Below are 19,998 nucleotides of genomic sequence, written 5' to 3' on the forward strand. Positions count from 1 at the left end.
AAGGTTGTTGTGAGGATCAAATGAGGTAGCAGTTTGAAGAGGTTGAGGGGTGATGGGGACCCCAAGATTCCAACAGTCTGGGTCGTGCTCAAATGAATTTGACTCAAGCCTTCTTAAAGCCAAAGAAAACAAAGTTTATTAAAGATTCGCCAAATTGGGTTGCCTCTAAAGGAGCCTAAGCATTTGTGACGCTTGTATTCATAAGCGGGCCAGATAGAATCTCAGTTAGACAGAGTCTGAGCTGGATTGCATCTGAGCGCCCGCATGGCGGCAAGATAGAACTTAAATACAGAAAATAGTATAGGAGGAATCTGGGGGGGGGGGGGGGAGGGGTCTGGTAGTCCAGGGTGATGGGAGGAGGGGTTTAGGAAGGGTCTTGAGGAGAAGTCCAGGAGGGAATCCTAGGAGGGAATCCAAGGAGGGTCAAAGGCTGGAAACAGCTGGAGGCTATCAGGAAATAGCAGACCTTGGAGGGTTTGGGTGGGGAAGCAGGGGCAATCCAGAGATCTTGATAGGGGCAGTAAGGGAATGGATACAGATCTTGATGGGAGGTCAGCAGCCTGGGGAATGAGGTTTTCATGGGATCAGGGGTGGGGGGGGGGGGGGGTGCAACAAAGACCTGAGTGGAATGATAATGAAAAGCCCGTGGGCTTCCTGAGACTGCCTGCACAAATGGGGAGATTAGATTTGTGTAAGAAAGGCCAGATTAAGTGGGAAGATTCAAGGGGAGCTCAAGGAGGCTCCCAGCGTCTGAACCCCATTATGTTTAGCACTTTGCAAACCTTAAAGTGCTATGAATGCTAGTTTTTGTAGACATGCTAGCTATGTACCACCTCTTTGGTATATGGGGCACTAGACATTTTCTCATATTGAAGTTCTGTTTTAGGGAACAAATAGGAAGAAAGTGTAATAGTAAGCACCCCGATATACAAATTCTTAGATCCAAAAGGAAAAGCATCTTTTGAGGGGTTAACAATCTCCTTTAATCAAGCACATATATCATTCACATAGTTCAGGAAATCAACAGACAGCGCTTCTAAACTGTCTGACATAAGCAACACACGTACCACAAATCAGCAGACAGGTTCAACTGTCTGACCATAGTTGCTAAAGAGGGAAGCATCAACATTCAGGTTTCCAAAGCCAGAGGGGCTTGCAGAATCTTGTCAGGGACACAAAGGTTCTTCCAAAAACTAAGCCCCAAAGTAAAGCCTCACCGTCAGAGTATTTATACCTTTTTTAGAGCCAGAGGGCATCCCAACCCTTGAGAACCAGTGCCTCATTAACAAAAGGTGCGGGTCTTCCCACAAATCTTCCCTAATCAAACTCCCCCTAATGGGCAGGCTCATTAAGGGATGAGGAAGATCTTTTATCACATTAACAATACAAATCCATATACTATTTCTAGTTAAAGAAACTCTGGTTTCTGTACTTTACTCCTAGTAAAGACTCTTGGTTGATAAAGGCAAGATTCCATCAGAGACTTTATACTTCTTGAGTATACTAAAACAAAAACAGCAAAAGATCCTACTATGCTTGCTTTTACAGAGGGTACATAGGGGAAATAGAGTTCATTACAGCAAAAGCCAAAAGTAAAATTGTAAATACTTTAAGAGCAAGGACTTTCCTCTGTTTTACCTACCAGGGTTCTGGTTCATTTAATAAGCTAATAAAAACGTTAACTCTGGGGGGGGAAAAAGAAATGAAGATTTCTGGAAAAACCTGGAAAGATGACCATGAACTGATTCAGAGTAAGAACCAGGAGAATAATTTATATAACAATACTGTAAAGACAAACAAATTGGAAAGACTTAGGAACTCAAATCAGCACAATGCTTAACCAGAATTCCAGAAGACTCATAATGAAATATGTATCTCCAGACAGAGAGATACTGGACTCAAAATGCATATCAAGATATATTTCCTGGACCAGGTCAGTGTGGGAATTTGATGTGCTTGACTACATATGTGTTTCTCTTCCTTTCTCAATTACAGTGGAAGCTGGGAAGGAAAAAAGATAAATTTTTATTCATTGAAAAATATTAATTTTAAAAACAAAAACAGAGAGAAGAGGAAATGACCTAAAAGTGACAGGAAGAGATGAGATCAAAGTCACAAACAGAGAGGCTGATCTTGTTAAACACAACACCTACCTCTTCCTCAAAGACTGGCAAGGTATAAAACAATTAGACAAAAAGCCAAAGGATATGAGTGTAGGGAATAATATATAGTTAAATTTGGCATACATAGAATTAAGCTTGTGCAAGGAAGAAAATGAGATCAGAGCAAGGGTGCTAGATTTAGAGAATAGGAAGGAGAACACATACTGGAGGGCAAGGTAAGCATTAAATTTAGGACTTGGTGGCAGTGAGAGAGATGCAAACTATTATCAGAGAGAGAATTTCTCAATTCAAAATCACAGAAGTAGATGCTGAGTGAAATGAGCAGAACCAGAGGAACATTTATACACAGTAAGAGCCACAGTGTTCAAGGACTATATCTGATAAACAGCCCTTCACAGCAAAGCAACGACCTGAAACATTTCCAAAGGACTCATGATGCAAAATATCATCCAAATCCAGAGAAAGAACTATGGAGTCAGAATGCAGAATGAAGGAAACTATTTTCTCTTTTGTTATGTTTTGTTTTGTTTTTCTCATGGTTTCTCCCATTCGTTTTAATTCTTTCATGCAACATGACTAATAGGTGAAAGTGTGTTTAATAAGAATGTATGTGTAGAGCCCATATAAGATTGCATGCCATCTTGGGGAGGGAATGGGGAGGGAGGAGAAGAAAATTTAAAACTTACAAAGTGATTGTTAAAAACTGAAAACGAATTAATTACAAAAAAATTAAAAAAGAATAAGAGAAGTTAAAAAAACAGAACCATAGAAGTAGCATTGTTATGCATGATTCTTATCTATGATAAGATTTAAGATGTGATCATCTATAAAAATGTCTGAAATGGAATGAAGATTCAGGTCAACCAACCAATGACCATTTATTAAGTGACTAAATATGCTGGACACGGTCCTAGGCATTGAGAATACAAATACAAAGTGAATCACTCTTTTGCCTTCAGAAATCTAGCAGGTATAACAGGTCTGTACTAACAGGTACAAACAGAGGAAGATATGCTTCTGATTATCTTCAAGTTACTATTCTTTTTGCATTCCTGCCTTCCAGGCAATGAGGATCAAAAGAATATCTCATGAGTTTGGCTGAGATTATGTAGAAATGAACTGGTAAACTAACACTGAGATTTTGAATTAGGAAAGACAGAAGAGTGATGACTTGGAACCGTACTGAGAGATTAAGGGACCAGAGGTCAAACTGAGGACAAAGAAAAAGTTTAGGAGGAGTAAAGTATAGGAAGAGATGGAATGATAGCACGTTATGAGCAGATAAAGAAATTTCTAAAATCTTGGGGAATGGTAAGATCAATAGTGTGATTATCCCTATGTATAGCTGAGGAGTAGGTTGTAGGGGTTAAGTGGATTGAGGAACTGGGAAGTTAGGAGGTTTGAATAGTATAAGAGATATAAGGTGGAAAATATAAAAGTATAAGGTATAGAGGAAACCTGTGAGTCGGGTGTTGAACTACTTGAAAAAAGGAATATGACCTATGGTAGAAAACAGTCACAAGGTTTGTGGATTGGTTGATCAATTTAAATAGAGTGAACTTCAAAATAGGCAAAGTTGCTGAATGATGACAGCAGAGGGAGAATATGGAAATGACAATGGGGATGACTGAGAAGTATTCTGATTCCTGTTTTAGAACTAGTGTGTCATGCTATATGAGGGAAGGTAGCAAGGAGAATGAGGGGAAAAATATGCCAAGGATATAAGAGGAAGGAGGCAGTTCTCTGTGTCTGCCAAAAGAGAAAAGGAACAGTAGAGGAAGAGGTCTACAATAAAGAGGTTTATTAGTTATGTAATTTTGTTAATTTTCCCTAGGTGACAGTGGAAGGAATGGACAGAGTTGGAATAAGACATTAGAAAGATAGGGTTGAGTTATACAAAGAACATAGAATGAGTGGTGGGGATTGGAGAGGAAGATGGTTTACCCTTAAGTCACGGGAAATGAAGTAGGAGTCGAAGCTAGTTGAGGTGGCATTGTGGTGCGTGCTGAATGTGTATGTTGATCCTTAAGTATATCAGATTTTTTATCCACTGAACATTTTAATAAAGCATTGTTTGAATATAAAAACCTATACTGAATGTCATTTAAAGATAAAATAATAGATTTAGACCTGAAAGGAATCTTAGAGATCACTCCTCTCATTTTATAGATGTAGGAAATGAGGCAGGGGGAGTTTAAGGGAATCACCTTAGGTCACACAAGTAACAAGTAGAAGATGCAAACTTCAAATATCTTCTAATCCTAACAGGAACCCTGCATTCCTATTCTCTGGAAGAAACATGCTAATTTCTATCTCCTGAAATTTTGCTTTTCCTCCTGCCTGGAGTTCCATCTCCTTCCTTTGTGTACATGCAAATCCTACCCATCCTTTCAGTCGGTCAATCAACAGGCATCTATTAAGTGCTTACTATGTGTTAGGCACTATGCTAACAGATACAAATAAAAGCAAAAACACTGCCCTCCTCCTCAATCTAAGGAAGAAGATAAAGTACAAAAAAACACAAAAACTTACATACAAGATATATGATGGCACCAACTTGCACTGATAGAGGGAATTCCCTTCCCTGGTTTTGTCCTATACTAGTGAAACAACAGGTTCAGTTGTTATACTTATGTTCAGGTTATACAGGACCAGCCTGGTGAGACAGATAGAATATTTCACTTTTAGGAAAGACAACAGCCTACATGAAGAGAATAGATAGCAGTTAGATGGCCATGGTTTAAAAAAAAATGCAAACGTTGCATAGTAAATGCATGTCACTGCAAAATTGTACCTGCTTTCCTCATTTATTAAAAGTAATCTTTGGAAATAACCTTAATCTACGTGTGCTCAACCGGCATCTTTTCACAAACCTCTGCATTATTTTGATTCTTTGGAGATTTTGGTATTCCAAGAGTTGTAATATAGCTTCACTGAGGGAATATGTGTGTTGAAGAGAGATGGATATTTGTGCTGAGGAACAGATTGGGATCATTAAAAACCTTGTGGCTTCTCAAATTCAATCCAGAACATTGCAAAGCATTGCATAACTAAATGCCAAGATAAGCATCAAAAGGCACAGAATGGAGAGATGAGTTTGAGCCAGATAAATCAAGAAATGCACATTGGAGGAAGTGATAGTTGAGTTACCTCCAGCCTCAAACCATAAAACCCTCTGTTTAGCTTTTAAAACCTTTCACAACCAGGCCTCTTCTTACCTTTCCAGTCTTTCTACAATTAATCCTTTGCATATAACTCTACCATTCATGCTGGCCTTCTAGGTACTCCTCACGGAGGAATACCCCCAATCTCCTTTTTCACTGGCTGTCCTCTATGTCTGCAATGATCTCCCTCCTCACCTTCATCTCCTAGGTCCTTGGTTTCTTTCAAGATTCAGCTCAAATTCCATCTTTTCTAAGGAGACTTTCCCAGTCTTCATCACACACACACATATACATACACTGTTAATGCCTTCATTATCAACAAGATGTACTTAGGACAGCCAGTGAAAAAGGCACAGTCAAGAGACAGAGTGTCCTGTGCAAGGAGTAATAAATCCCGTAAAGTTAAGTCAACCTAACTGGGTCGTGGACTTCTCGTAGAGAGGAGTAAACTTTCAAGTGTGGGAAGGTAGGAGAGGACCAGGCTGTGAAGGGCTTTAAAAGGAGAACTCAAGAGATTAGGACTAGGTGTGTAGATCTGAAAATCGTCTGCAGAGTTAGGAATCGAACCGCTGGAGGCGAGAGAGATGGCCAAGCAGGACAGTACTGAGAGGACTCAAGAGGTGCTTTGACCTCTAACGATCCTCTTCCAGCTCTAAATTTTTGAATAATTAAATGAAAGGCAAAGCAAGGAAACTGGCTGGGTGAAAAGAACTGGACGTGGAGTCAGAGGACCTGGACTGGAATAACCTGTGTGACCCTGGGCAAGTCACAACTCCCCTTGGCCTCAGTTTCCCCCTTTGTCCACAGAGGAGGTGGGGGTAGACTAGGGCTCCGACGTCGGCTCGCCCTTGATATCTACAAGACGACTCTGGGGAAAAGCACAGAGGGCGGGGCCCGGATAGGGAGAAGACACGACCTTCAGGACCCCGCAGACGGGCTGGGACCAAAGCTGGGCGCCTGCGCGCTTCGGCCGAGGCTTTGTGGCTTTGCCTTCCACGCTCCGCCTCCCGCAGCGCCTGACGCCGAGGCCGCTGGGGGCGGGGGCCGGAGCGGGGCCGGAGCCGGAGCCGGACGAGGGCTGGGGAGCTGCGGCTCCGCCGTGAGTCGGGGCCCGGGAGCGACACTACTTGGGGGAGGAGCGAGCTGCCCTCGCGGTGGGATGGGGGTGTCCCCGAGAGCGCGGCCGGCGGGCGGAGGGTAACTGGGGGAGGGAAGGAGGCAGGGCCGGGCGGGGGCAGCTCGGGCTTCCAGGAGCGCAGTGTGACCTGAGCCTCGCGGCCCCGCGCAATCCTGGGGAACCTTTGTGCCCCCCCGGGGGGCATCGGCCGCAGGAGCGCACCCTCCCGTGGCGCGGGCCCCGGGTTTTCCACTTGGAGCTGTCTGGAGGTGGGACTCGTTGAGCATCCCATGCCTTTAAAGCCGGCCCGACGCCAGGCTGTGGTAATAAGAATAGCTTACGTGTGTCTTACGCTTTAATGGTTGCACAACGCTTTAGGGATTTGACTTGGTCCTCACCGTCCCGGGAGGAAGATGCTCCTATTAACCATTGTAGAAACCGAGGGTGTCGGAGTCAGGCTTCGAACCCAGCTTTTCCTGACTCCAGTGTCCAATCCGCTTGTGCCATCTAGCTGATGCCCAGGCACGGAACATGTTTTGTTCCAGCCCCCACCTCCACACCCCAAATTTCAAGCTCTTTTACCAGGACGTTTTCGTTTTGTCTGAACCTGTAGCTTGTAGTAGATACTCTTTAAAATACTGAATTGGATTGGAGTGAGCGTGAATTTCAATTTGTTTCCATTTCAGCAAGCATTTATTAAACATGTCATATGCAAAGTAGTAGGCTAAATCCAGGGGATACAAAAGCAAATGAAAAACTGCCCCCTGCCCTCAAGAGTTGCATTCTCCTGGGCAGTGGCTCCAGCATTTCAGGAAAATGGCTGTATGCTTCCCCCACCCCTAGTGTACACGAGCCACCTCAGAGCCCTGCCCTGGTGAGGTTGCATGGGACAAGAGGTGGCTCCACATCTGTGGAAGACCAGGGGCTTTATGGGTTGTTTGTACTGAATGTTATCATCGTGCCAGCAATTTCTACAGCTACCTATGCTTCGAGTGCCATGCTGATGGCAGAATTCACTACTGGGGATTTCTGCTATGCAAATGAAACTTTTAAGTTAATTTTCCAGGTTATGGATTTGTCCTCTTTAGGCTTCTCATTGCATATAGAATATAAATTCCTCAACATTATTTACTTTCTAGTTGTAGCTTACCTTTCTCTTTTAAATCTTCCTTTGCACACTGTGTTCCTGCCAGACTGAACTCAGTTCAGTAACCAGATTGTAACCTGCCCTTTACCTCCCCAGTGCGTTCCTGGAATCCATCCTCTCATGCCTGGGACACCTACTTCCACGTCATTATCAAAATCCTCTTCAAAGCCCATCTTAGATGACACCTTTATAAAGCCTCTACTCCCTCCCCAAGCTGAAAGATCTCTTTCTGGTCCCTTCCTTTTCACTTATCACATGCATGACACTTGTGTCCCCTTTCCCACCTCCCCCTTTTCATTTTTAGCTTTTTGAGGGCAAAGAATAGGCTGGTTTTTACCATTTTATTCCCAGGTCCTTGCACATATAAGGCATTTGATAAATGTTAATTGAATTTGTTCGGAGAGAGACTTCCTTGTTAATATTAGATATTAGCTTCCACTATAGCAAAGTATGAAAAAGAAAAAAAAACTATGACCTGATGCCTTAAGTTAACATTCAAATAATGATAAATCAAGAAATATTTCTCTTTCCCTGTTCCCCAAAAGGAATAATTTTTCCCTTCCATATTATGCTTTCATGGAAGACTGGGAGGAAGTAAACAATATCGTAGGTGGAGGACTCCTAAAAGTGTATCACATTGAGCCTATCTGGAATTTGAAACAGTAGGTAGGGCTAAAGGATCCTATTTTGGTTAAATAAGATTTTGATGTAATTGCTACCCTTCTACAACACCAGAATGGACATTTTGTGGAAAAGAGAGGGAAAGCAGCAGCGAAGGGTGTTAAAGAATTACTGGTGGTTTTTAGATTATATCTTTAATATACTTCAAACGTGTTCACTAAGTTTTCAATGTCATTTTTCATCATAACCCATTCATTTTCTTCAACCAAAATCCTTATGTACTTAGTTAACAGATAGGCTGCTTCTTATTTCTACTTGCAGAGTAGGTGGGGTAATAGAAGGTTTATTCTCAAGCCAAATAATGTTTAATGTTTCAGGAAATTTATTAGGAAGTTTATTCAGGAAATTTAATTCCTAGAAAGTTGGCTGGAAGACAATAGCCATTCCTCTTTAAGACTGGGTTCAAAATTCACTTCCTCTAGTGAATTCTGATTAACCTCATTTCACCTTTTATTAAAGGTACACACAAAAAAAGTTCTTGGTGGCCTTTTTCCCCTTTAAAGCACCATTTATCCCTCTCACAGAACCTTACCCAATGCCCTTACGCTGCTCCCTGCTGACTTTTTCTTTCCATCCTAGACCCCAGTACTGTATTCTACCCCTCTTAGCAAAGTCCATGAAATGTTTGGTAGAAGTTTTGGGAAATTAATTCATCTACAATGTTAATGACTGATAATGGCTATGTGTATTACTCTTCCCAGAAATATTTGTGTTTTTAAAGGGTCTAAATCTTAACCCAAATGATTATAAAACATCAGTGATAGAATTTTATAGATAAAGCGGTATTTTCAGGCTAGGCCTCTTTCTTACACCCGCCACGGGCCTTCCAAAATTTATTCAAAATTATAACTCTTAAAAAGCATAATGGGCTGCCATAATAGTTTCTACATAATTAGCAGAGCCCTGAAGGTTGGATATATTGTAATGGTGATTCTTTTGGGAGCAGTATGGGTTGAGCTAGGTGGCCACTGGGGTCCCTTCCAACTTTAAAATGCTGCGATTACTTTTTATTCCCATAATACCCCCCAAGGCTCAGTGCTTCTGAAATAGATATTCTATAATATGTTTCTTAACTAAATGCATTCAATATACACAAAAATCTAACCTCCATCCAAGCATTTTTTTTTTTTAAAGTTGAGCCATTTTCTAGTATTCTCAACACTTTCCACCTGGAAAGAGGTCACTAAATATAACTGCTAATATAACTGTTTTTATCTTCAGTGACTTATTAAATAATCTGAGATATAGACTGTAGGGTTGATTAAATCCACATATATAGAGAAAATACTGATATAACATTGGTTGCAGCTTACACTGTTATGTGAAAACAACAAACCAAAGTCAATGCTGTCACACAGGACACTTTTTAAAGGGAACCACGTTTTTCCTACTTTTGTTATTTACATGCCTGTCATGTCTAACCTTTTCTGACCTTGCCTAAAGCCATAGGTAGGAAAACATCATGTGAGTAGTGAGCACCTGAGGCACTTTGCTGTCTTTCCAAATCTCTCTGACTCAGGGCTGTCAGGAAATGTGATTTCTGGGCCCCGTGGCTTTTCCGTGACTTTTAGTCTTCTGGGGTTTCAGAAGCCGCTGTACAAAGGGAATATTTGAGTGAGAGCCCCAACTCTTCCCTTGTTTGTAAAAGCACTAAGCAGACTCTCCCAAACCAAAGTCATGTCAACTGGAAGATTACGTTTGTTACTTTTGTAAGTGTTTATGAAGCCCAGCTAAAGGCCTGCTTCATGTGGTCTTTCCTGTATAAATTCAGTTAAGTTCAGCTGTTTATTCTTCCCAAGTGAGCGGTCTTGTTCTGATGTGTGTAGTTACTTAGATGCAGCAAGATACGACTCTAGAGGAACAGAATTCAAACCCAACTTCATATACTTACTAAGTGTGTGATGCTAGACAAATCATTTCATTTCTATTTTCCTTAGTTCCCTCACCTGTAAAATGGGTAGAATAATAACTGCTTCAAGTATAAAATGAATATTATTTATCAATCTTTTTGTAAACCTTAAAGTGCTATATAAATGCTAGCTATCATTGTTATCATTAAGAAGTAATACTGCTCATTATTTTTCCAACATCCTCTTTAATATTTTACAAATGTGTTTCTGTTCTAAACCAATACTGTTCATTTTCTGCTGGAAGAAATCAAGTGTTTGATAATGATGGTCATTTTTAGGCTCTTCATAGCAGTTCATTTACATTGGTTAAACTTGTCTTCAAAACCATGATAATCCATACTGATGTCCTTTACTTTACCCATTTTGCATTTCTGGTATCAGTAACTTCTCTAAATGAGTCAGGTTAGAGTTGTTTTAAACCTCATGCTACTTAAGGAACCATGGTGACTATTTAATCCAACTCCTACCTGAAAAAGAATCCCCACTATGCCACACCAAGAGGTCAGTTAGCCTCTTCTTGAAAACATCCAATGAGGGCGAACCGATAGCACTCCTTTGTTCTTTCAGATAGTTCCGATTTTTAGGAAGTTTTTTCTTATATCAAGCCTAAATCTACCCCTTTGCAACTCCCACTCTTTGCTTCTGATTCTGGGGCAAAGCAGAAAAAAAAAAATCTAATCATTCCATCTGGTTGCCCTTCCAATACTGGAACACATCTCTCATTCCCCACCAAGTTTTCTCTTGTCCAAGCTGAACATTCCTATCTCCTTTGTCCAAACCTTATATGACGTGGACTTTTACCACCCTCAATGTTCTCTATTGGATACTTTCCAGTTTATTAATGTCCTTCTTAAACTGTGGCATCCTTAACGATATTATAGATGGGGTTTGACTGGGGCAAACAATCACTGCCTTATTCCCAGAAGCTTTTGCAGCCCAGGACCTTGTTGCATACCAAGTCACATGAGTATACAATCCATTAAAACCACCAGATCATTTTACAGACAAATTGCTATATAACCATGCCTTCCCAGCTTGTTATTTGTGAGGTTGGTTTTTTGAACCAAGAGTAAGAGTTTATATTTATGTCTATTATATTTCATCCTATTAATATTCTGTCTAGCTTATGAAAATATTGATATAACATTGATGAACCCTTTCATCCACCTTGCCTCCTCGTTTCTAGTCAACTGCAAATTTGACAAGCATTCTAACTGTGCTTTTATCTAAATCATTTATTCGTGATGCATAGTTATGAAGATCCTGTGTGGTCCTCAAGTCTCTGGTTTCCCTCATTCCTTATTCCTGAGCCATCATTTTGAACATATCTTTCACCACTAGAGTAAGCTTTATGAAACACCCTTTTCATTGTGCTACTCCTCCATTCAGAAATTATCAGTCATACCTTATTGCCCACAGGATAAAGTCCAGACTTATTAGGTTGGTTTCAAGGTACTCTAATCTACCTTGCCTGCCTATTACTGTTTCTCTACAGGAACCCTTAATTTCAGGCAAAATAAGTCTCCATACTTGGAGATTTCTTGACTCTGAATTTTGTACCTGGAATTCCCTTACCTCTCCTTTCTACCTGTCTTTCCATTCCACCTCCAGATCCATCTTCTCTATTTACCATCCCTTCAGGGATGAAAATCTCCTTTAAATTGAAAGAAATTACTCCCTCTTCCAAATTTTCTACCATTTACTGGCCATTCCACTTATATAGCACTTAACATATATTACCCTGTAGTGGTAATTATCTTTAACACATATTATAGCCCCACATGGACTATAAGCTCCTAGAGGGTCGAGGACTTTGTCGTACATTTCTTTATATTGTCAAAGTATCTTACATGCAGGTTCTCAAATATTTATTGATTAAAATAGTCATTTGTTTAGAGTTAGAAATGATTTTTATTAGGCAAATAAAGAATGCTAACTTAATTTTATTATATAAAATGTCTTGTAGAATCATTTCATAGAATTAGTGTTTTGTTTTAGTGGTATGTTGTTTCAGCTTCGCAAAGAGGAAAATGTCTTGCTTAGTCATCGTTAGTATCAGATGTTCACCAAATAGAATCAATGAAGAGTTGTAAGAGACCTCAGACTCCATGTAATCCAACTTATGCTTGAACTAAGAAGGCACCCCTGCTTCCCTAACGATGGGCCACCTAGCCGGTCCTTGAAGGCCTAAAGTTAAAGAGCCTCCACCTCCTGAGGCATTGCTCTCCACTTGGAATAGTTTCAGTTGTTGGAAAATGTTATTTTTATAAAGCTTAAATTTGCCCTTTTGCAGTTTGCACTCATTACTCTTTGTTATCTAGGGAAAAAGACAGGACAAGACAAAATAAAGATAAGTTTCATATGCTGTCTTCTTCAGGCTTAATATCCCCATTTTTTTCAAATAACAATAATCCTCTCCTGGCATAAACAGAAGGCCCTTTACTGTCCTAGTTTTATTTTCCTCTGCACATGTTCCAGCTTATCGATATGTTTCCTAAAATCTAGTGGCCAGAACTGAACATAATATTATAGACTTAATCTGACTAGGGCAGAGTAGAGCACGACCATCACTTCTGTTCATAGTACTCTGCCTTTCCTAATGCAACCATAAATGGGATTCACCTTCTTAGCTGCCATAATTTGTTAATTAATAGTATAGTGTACATTAATTAAACCCCAACATCTTTACATACAAACTGCTGTCTATCTTTCTCCATCTTGTACTTGTGGAGCTGATTCTATGAACCCAATTATAAAGTTTACATTTATCACTATCAGATTTTATCTTTGTATTCTGGTTATTTCATCCTTTATGTTAGCTCTCCCAGCATTGCATCATCTGCAAATTTGATGTGCACATTGTCTCTGCTGTTAATCAAGTCAGTGATAAAAATGTTAAACAGCATAGGACCAAGTACACATCCACCAGGGATGCTCCACTGGGCATCTTCTTCCAGGGTGATAGCCCATAAGAAGCACTAAGGATACAAAGAACTATAAGATACAATCTCTTCCCTCAATTCGTTGTGTATTAGTAAGGACCAATGTGTTAGGCCCTGGAGATATAAAGAAAAAAATGAAAAATTGTCTTGAGGAGCGTGTTGTTGCTCTGTTTGGCCTTCATTCTTGAAGAGAACCATGACATCGAGATGATGACAGGACAAGCAGTTGACTTTGAGTGAGGGAGGGCTGTGCAAGGTCACCAAACTCAGTTTTTTCTCCTGAGCCATCTGGGTCCAGGGGTGTGACATTCATCAGGAAGCTGGAGATGGACCAGGATGCAATGTGAGACCCTGACCCTTTCAGGCTAAGGTCTTAGCACATTCTCGCTTTGAGTGAGATACACCCATTCAATGAATAGGCTTCTTTAAGTAGTTACTCAAGGGATGGCCCCTTTAATCAAAAAAAAAGTCAGACTGAGAAGGGGAGATCCTCAGGATTCCTGGGTAAAACAGAAACAGTCACTATTCAGTAATTACATTTACTCTGTGCTAGGTGGGTGGGGACTTGTTGTCCCAGTCTATGACCTCCAGAGTGAATTGGGTTTAAGGCTTGGTCTTTGAGTAAGAAATGTAGCCAGCTTTACAAAGGAAAAAAGGCAGCTTTTGGCCATGGAGTGTATCTGCCCCGGGTAGAACAGCAGAGGAGAAGAAAAGAGAGGAGAGGAGCTGCCACTCAGAGGTTGTGTTTGTCCTTTGTTCTAGAAGCACCTTGAGGAACTTATATTTTTATATACATATATGATTTATTTGTATTATTTAATAATATATGTTTTATATATTATATATGTAATATGTTTATGTATTCTATCTATATAATATATATGCTTATATATAATATAGATATGTATATATATTTTTTACTCTCAAATCTCAAGATTGAAGGTCATCCAGGCCAGTCTCCTACCAGATAGAATAATCTCTACAACATTGTTTTCAAGTAGACAGCGGAGAATAGGTAGCTCTCCCCAATTCTTATTTTGTTTCTGCTATTTCTGCCAAGAATGATCTTTTACTGGAAACAACAAAACAAAAATAGCTACTCGGGAGCTGACACCCAAGATAAGCAGGCAAATAGTAAGAAAGTATTTAGTTGTGCTTGATGAATTCAACTTATCTGACCCAAGTGAACTACATTTACTGATTCTGAAAATTGGTCGATGCAATATCTGAGCCATTGGCAATATTGTAAAGATCATGGAGAACAACAGAGGTGCTGTAGAACTGGAGAAAACTAAATGTCCTGATTTTAAAAAGATACAAAGAGGAGAATGGAACCTGCTGCCTGTAGTCCAGTGAACTTGACTTTATTTATTTATTCTAGTACAGACTTTTAAAGCCTTGTGATTTAAAGATTTAAAGAAGTGATGATTGTGGAGCAGGTAGACATTCAGTTTGCCAGATTAATCTATGTCTTTTACCCAGGAGGATGCCATAGATACAGTTTAGTGGAGCATTTAATAAAGTATTTCTTGCTATTCTTATGGAGAGAATGTGGGCTATGTGATGGTAAAATTAGATAATTTGGAACTAATTTATGACAAATCTCAGAGTAGTTTTGAATGGTTCTTTTGAATTTTGGCCCAGAGGTCCCCATTGGAGTACCTCAGGGATGTGTGCTTGCCTCTGTGATATTTAAAATTTATCGGTGATTTGAATAAAGGCATGGTGAGCATTTTCATAAAATTTTAAGTGACATGAAGCTAGGGAGCATATAACATGTTAATCATGTGGCAGTCACTTTTCAAAAAGATGTTGATAAAATAGGCCATTGAGCTGAATGCAATATAATGACATTTGATAAAGCAAAATGTAACATCTTACATTTGGTTTCAAGAAATCAGCTTCACAAGTTTAGGCAAGGGAAGGCATGATTGAATTTACATTTTTCTGGTAGAGATCTGGGGGTTTTGTGGAGTCTAAGTTCATTAGCAATCAGCAGTGTAATAAAGAACCCCCAAAATCCATGCAATCTAGAACTACATTAAGAGAGGAATCAGTTCCAGGAATAAAGAAGTGATTATCCTCCTATAATCTGCCATGGTCAGACCACATCTGAAGGATTATGTTCCATTCTGGTGAGTGTTCAGAGGAGGATGAGCAACCAAAATGGTACAGGGCCTTATGCCATGTATGAAAGAAAACTGAATGAAACAACCTAAATTTAGCATGGAAATTAGAATTCTGGGGTAGGTGATGGGAAGATGGCATGAGATTATAGTCTTCAAGTATTTGATAGGCTGATGTGTGAAAAGGGGATTGTTCTGCCCCAAGAGGAAGGAACCAGGAGCATTTGGTAGAATTAGCTAAAAGAGACATTTAGGCTTGATATAAGAAAAAACTACTCAACGATAAGAGCTGTCTAAAAGTGTAGTGAGTTTCCTCTGAGACGTAATGGGTTCCCCCTCACTGGAGATCTCCAGCCAAAGGTTATGTGAACACTTGGATGATATAATAGCAAGTCTGTCAGATATAGGCTGGACTGGCGACACCTTTTAACTCTGCAATGCTGTGATTCTGTGATATCTCTTATAATTGAACCCTCCCAGTGGTAGAGAACTCTCAAACTTATGATTCATTCATTCAGCAAATATTTAGTAAGTTCCAGCACTGTACTAGCTAATCTATTTCAATTTTGGAAATCTTTAATGGTTAGAAAATACTTCTTATGACTGCCTAGATGCTGTGCTTCTGAGGCTGCAGTTACTAATTATACTGTCTCCTGTTCTTATAGGCCTTTCAACCTATTTCAGATCTAAATAATTTGTAATTGTTTTATAATAGCATTATAATAACATTAGGATAATAACTGAAGAATTGGACTTTAATCAGTCATTAAACACCTTTAACCAAAATAAGTAAATGTATAAAAGTTATTCTGTCTTTAAGAAGGTTCTATATATTTAATAAATCATTTATTTCATCTGGAATGCTTGTAACTAACATGCTTTTAGCCCTAACTAGAATTTAATGGAGTTTTCAAGGAATTAATGTTCTCTCCCATCCTCAAAAAAATCCCTCACTTGATCCATCCATCCTTGCTAGCTATTATCCCATATATCTCCTCCCTTTTGTGACTAAATTCCTTGAGAAGACTATCTCTAATTGGTGCCCCTGCTTTGTTTCTTCTCACTCTCGTCTTAACTCTCCATAGTCTAGATTGCTCTCTACAGACTTGTCAGTGACCTCTTAATTGCCAAATCTAATGGCCTCACAATACTCATCCTTCTTGACTTCTGTTAAGATAACCTTTGACATTGCCAGTAATGCTCTTTTTACACTCTTCTATCTACATTTTTGTGACTACCTTAACCTGGTTCTCTTCCTGCCTGTATGATCTGCTTCTTCTCAGTCTCCTTTACCACATCTTCATCCAGGTCACCCCTTCTAATCATGAGTCCCAGCACAGCCCTCTTTTCTTCCTTATACTGTTTTGTTTGATGATCCCATTACTTTTCATGGATTGAAATTATCAACTCTTATCCTGATGATTTGTAGATCTACTTAGATAGCCCAAACTTCTCTCCTAACTTCAGGCCTTGTATCTTCAACTACCTGTTGGACTTGTCAAACTGGATGCCCTGTAGACATGTTAAACTCAATATGTTGTAAACTGAACTCTTAACTTTAGCCCCAAGATCTCCATTCTTCCTAATTTTCCTATTACTGTGGAGGGACCATCTTCCCAGTAACCCAGGCTCATAAACCAGGTGTCATACTCAACTCCTCACTCTGACCTTCTTATATCCAATCTGTTTCCAAGTTCTATCCATTCTACCTTTGCAACCCACTTGTCTCCTCTGACTGCAGCCACACTAGTCCAGGCCCTCCTGCCAGACTGTAGCAATAGCCTGCTAGTTGATCTCCCTGTGTCAGGCTCCTCTCCATTCCAAACCATCTTCCACTGTCACATTGATTTTCTGGAAGTGCATATCTGACCATGTCACTCCTCTATTCAGTAAACTCCAATGTTTTCTTTCACCTCCAGGAATCAAATATAAAGTCTTCTGTTTGGCATTCATAGCCCTTCATAACCTGGTCTCTTTACTTCTTATACCTTATACTACTTTTTTATAACCTGGCCCAGTCTTCTTGCTGGCTGGCTGTATACTCTGTGATACAAAATACATTGAGGTGAGGGAAGACGTCACTGTATATAGTACACTGGCCTCCTTGCTGTTCCTTCAACAAGGTACTCCATCTCCTTACTCTGCATTTTCACTGACTATTCTCCATATTCTCTGGAATTCTCTCTTCATCTCTGTCTCTTTCCTGTCTTTAAGTTCCAGCTAAAATCCCATCTTCTACAGGAAACCTTTCCCAGTCCCTCTTAATATTAGTGCCTTCCCTCTGTCAATTATCTCCACTTTATCCTGTATGCATGTTATTTATGCATGGTTGTCTTCACCCTTTAGATTGTAATCTCTTATGGGCAGAGATTGTTTTTTGCCTTTCTTTGTATCCCTTGCACTTGGCAAAGTGCCTGGCACTTAATAAATGCTTGGTGACTGCCTGAAGTAAATAAACAGCAAGAGAGCCATTTGGAAATCCAAAGGCAAGCCATTGTTTTATATTATAATAAACTTTTTTGCTGCAAAAGGTAACAAAGATGAAAAGGAAAGAAATAGAAAGAAAAAAAAGACATATTAAACATTGTATGGACCACTCATTATGTAGTGTGTGAACAACATAGCAAACAGAAACTTACTGTCTATAACTTATAAAGAATTGGCACAAATGTAGAAGGTATTGAGATTTTACTCATGTTCTTTGGGGAAAATACAGACAGTACATTTTCAAATATATATCATCTCTAGTAACTAAAGAAATACCAAATAAAATTGCTGTTAGGTGTGTGTGTGCATCCTTCATTGCCAAAGAAGACCATGCCATCAGAGAAATAATGACATGACTTGCACTTGACTTTGTTTTGAGTGAGGGAGGTCTGTGCAGGTCACCAGCCTCACTTCTCCTTTAGAGCTTTCTGAATCCAGTGACCAGATATTCATCAGGATGACTGAAAATGATCCAGGATGAGGAAATTGAGGTTAAATGACTTGCCCAAGGTCACACAGCTAGTGAGTGTCAAGTGTCTGAGGTGAGATTTGAACTCAGGTTCTCCTGACTCCTGCACTGGTGCTCTTATCTACTGCACCACCTAGCTGCCCCTGCTGTTAGATATCATTGAAGGGACATTCATCCAGAAAAAAAAATTGTGAAACCTGACATTGGAAAGGATACAGGGAAATAAATATGCAAATCAATTGCTGGTGGCACTATAGTTTGGTTTATTCTTTGGAAAGACAATCTGAGTAAAGACTATAAAATAATTCACATCCTTTGACCTAGTCATTGTATTTTCAGGGAATATGCTCCAAGGATAGAAATCAGAAAGAAAGGACCATTTAAATATTTTTATTTCAACTAATTAGAATTACAAAAGACTGCCAACAACCCAAACACCCCAGGGTGGCAACTAGCAAATACGCAAACTATAGCATGTAAACATGATGGAATATTGTGTTGCTGTGGAAAATAACAAGTATGTGAAACCAAGTCATCACTGCATGAAAAGATGTATATGAAATAAGTGAAAAAAATACAAAATAATTTGTACAGTGATCACAACTTTGTAAAAAGTAGTGTGCTGACAAAGATCAGCAGAAGCATTAGAGTGATATCACTACAGTGATACTCAAAATTATACACATAAAAGAGAGAAAGAAATAATGTCAGTGACCAGTATAACAGATCAGTCTTTACCAAGATTTTTGCTTATTATTAAGATTCAGCAATGAAGTTGTGAGACTATTTCAAAGATCCAATTGCTTCACCCTCACTTCAAAATGTTTCAGGTTTTGTTTCTGGTTCCAGGAAAAGAAAACATTTGAAACAGTTTCTGGTTGAGATTTGATTCATTGGTTACAATGAAGCTTACACATAAAATGTTTCTTTTAACAAAAAACATGAAGTCTAAAATATGTCTCTTGCTTTTCCCTTCTTGCAGTTGTAACACAGAATTTTCATATCCAAAGAAATGAGAAAAATATTGAGAAATGGTCATGGGAACATGAAGATATCAAAAATTGCTTATCCATTGGGACTATTTGTATGTCTGTTCATTTATGTTGCATATGTAAAATGGCGGTGGGCCTTTGCTACCCAAAGAATCTTCAGCATAACAGAGACTACTGCTATGGGGACAAAAAATCAACAGTACTATGAGAAATTGGTGACAGCTGATCGTCCAGTGTTCTATGGAATTATGTTTGATGCTGGAAGCACTGGAACACGAATACATGTCTTTCAGTTTACCCAAACTGCAAAAGGTATGAACAAGAAACACCAGCCTTATTTTCCTTGTTTCTTTGCTATTTGGTTTTTGTTTGTTTGTTTTTCATTATTCATATCACCATTCTCTGTTGGTTGATAACATGGTATTTTCATCTGGAGCTATGATTTCTTCCATCAAGGGAACTCATATTGAGCAAACCCCTCTACCTATACATATCAGCAGTCTTCTGCAACTTCTGGTCTTAGAGAGATATACCTAGGGCACTGGAGGTAAAGTGATTAGCCTAAGGCCTCACAGCCTTGTGGGACAGGAGTGGGACTCAAAGCTGAATCTCCCTTACTTGGAGACTATTCCATTCCACCGTGTTATCTCTGAGGAAATGTTGTTGGAGTGACAGATTTCTCAAAATAAAGTGAGGACCCTCCTAACATATGGTTTCCGGTCCCCAGAGCATAAAGCTACATTAAAAGACAGGTTGAAGATCTTTTCAGGATCAGAAAGAAGGGAAGAAAGTCATTTATCCTTTCCTATGTGCTCACGTGTAAAATGAGGCAGTTAGTTC

The 19,998-nt window shown here is 39.5% G+C and overlaps 1 protein-coding gene across 8 annotated transcripts in view; it reads left to right on the top strand.

The window, feature by feature from the left end:
* Nucleotides 1–6,217: 6,217 nt before the first annotated feature.
* The window catches only part of ENTPD6 (ectonucleoside triphosphate diphosphohydrolase 6), a 60,022-nt gene continuing 46,241 nt past the window's right edge, over nucleotides 6,218–19,998 (top strand). For 7 of the 8 annotated variants that reach the window (XM_072634639.1, XM_072634642.1, XM_072634641.1 and 4 more), the window contains exons 1-2: nucleotides 6,218–6,386; nucleotides 19,149–19,470. In XM_072634639.1, coding sequence (XP_072490740.1) covers nucleotides 19,179–19,470 — 292 coding nt within the window. In that variant the 5' untranslated portion in view covers nucleotides 6,218–6,386; nucleotides 19,149–19,178. Of the gene's footprint in view, nucleotides 6,387–6,522; nucleotides 6,728–19,148; nucleotides 19,471–19,998 lie in introns of those variants that run through there. The other variant, XM_072634640.1, reaches the window with a different exon arrangement.

The sequence above is a fragment of the Notamacropus eugenii genome, chromosome 1 (genome assembly GCF_028372415.1).
Source record: "Notamacropus eugenii isolate mMacEug1 chromosome 1, mMacEug1.pri_v2, whole genome shotgun sequence".
Lineage (NCBI taxonomy): Eukaryota > Metazoa > Chordata > Mammalia > Diprotodontia > Macropodidae > Notamacropus > Notamacropus eugenii.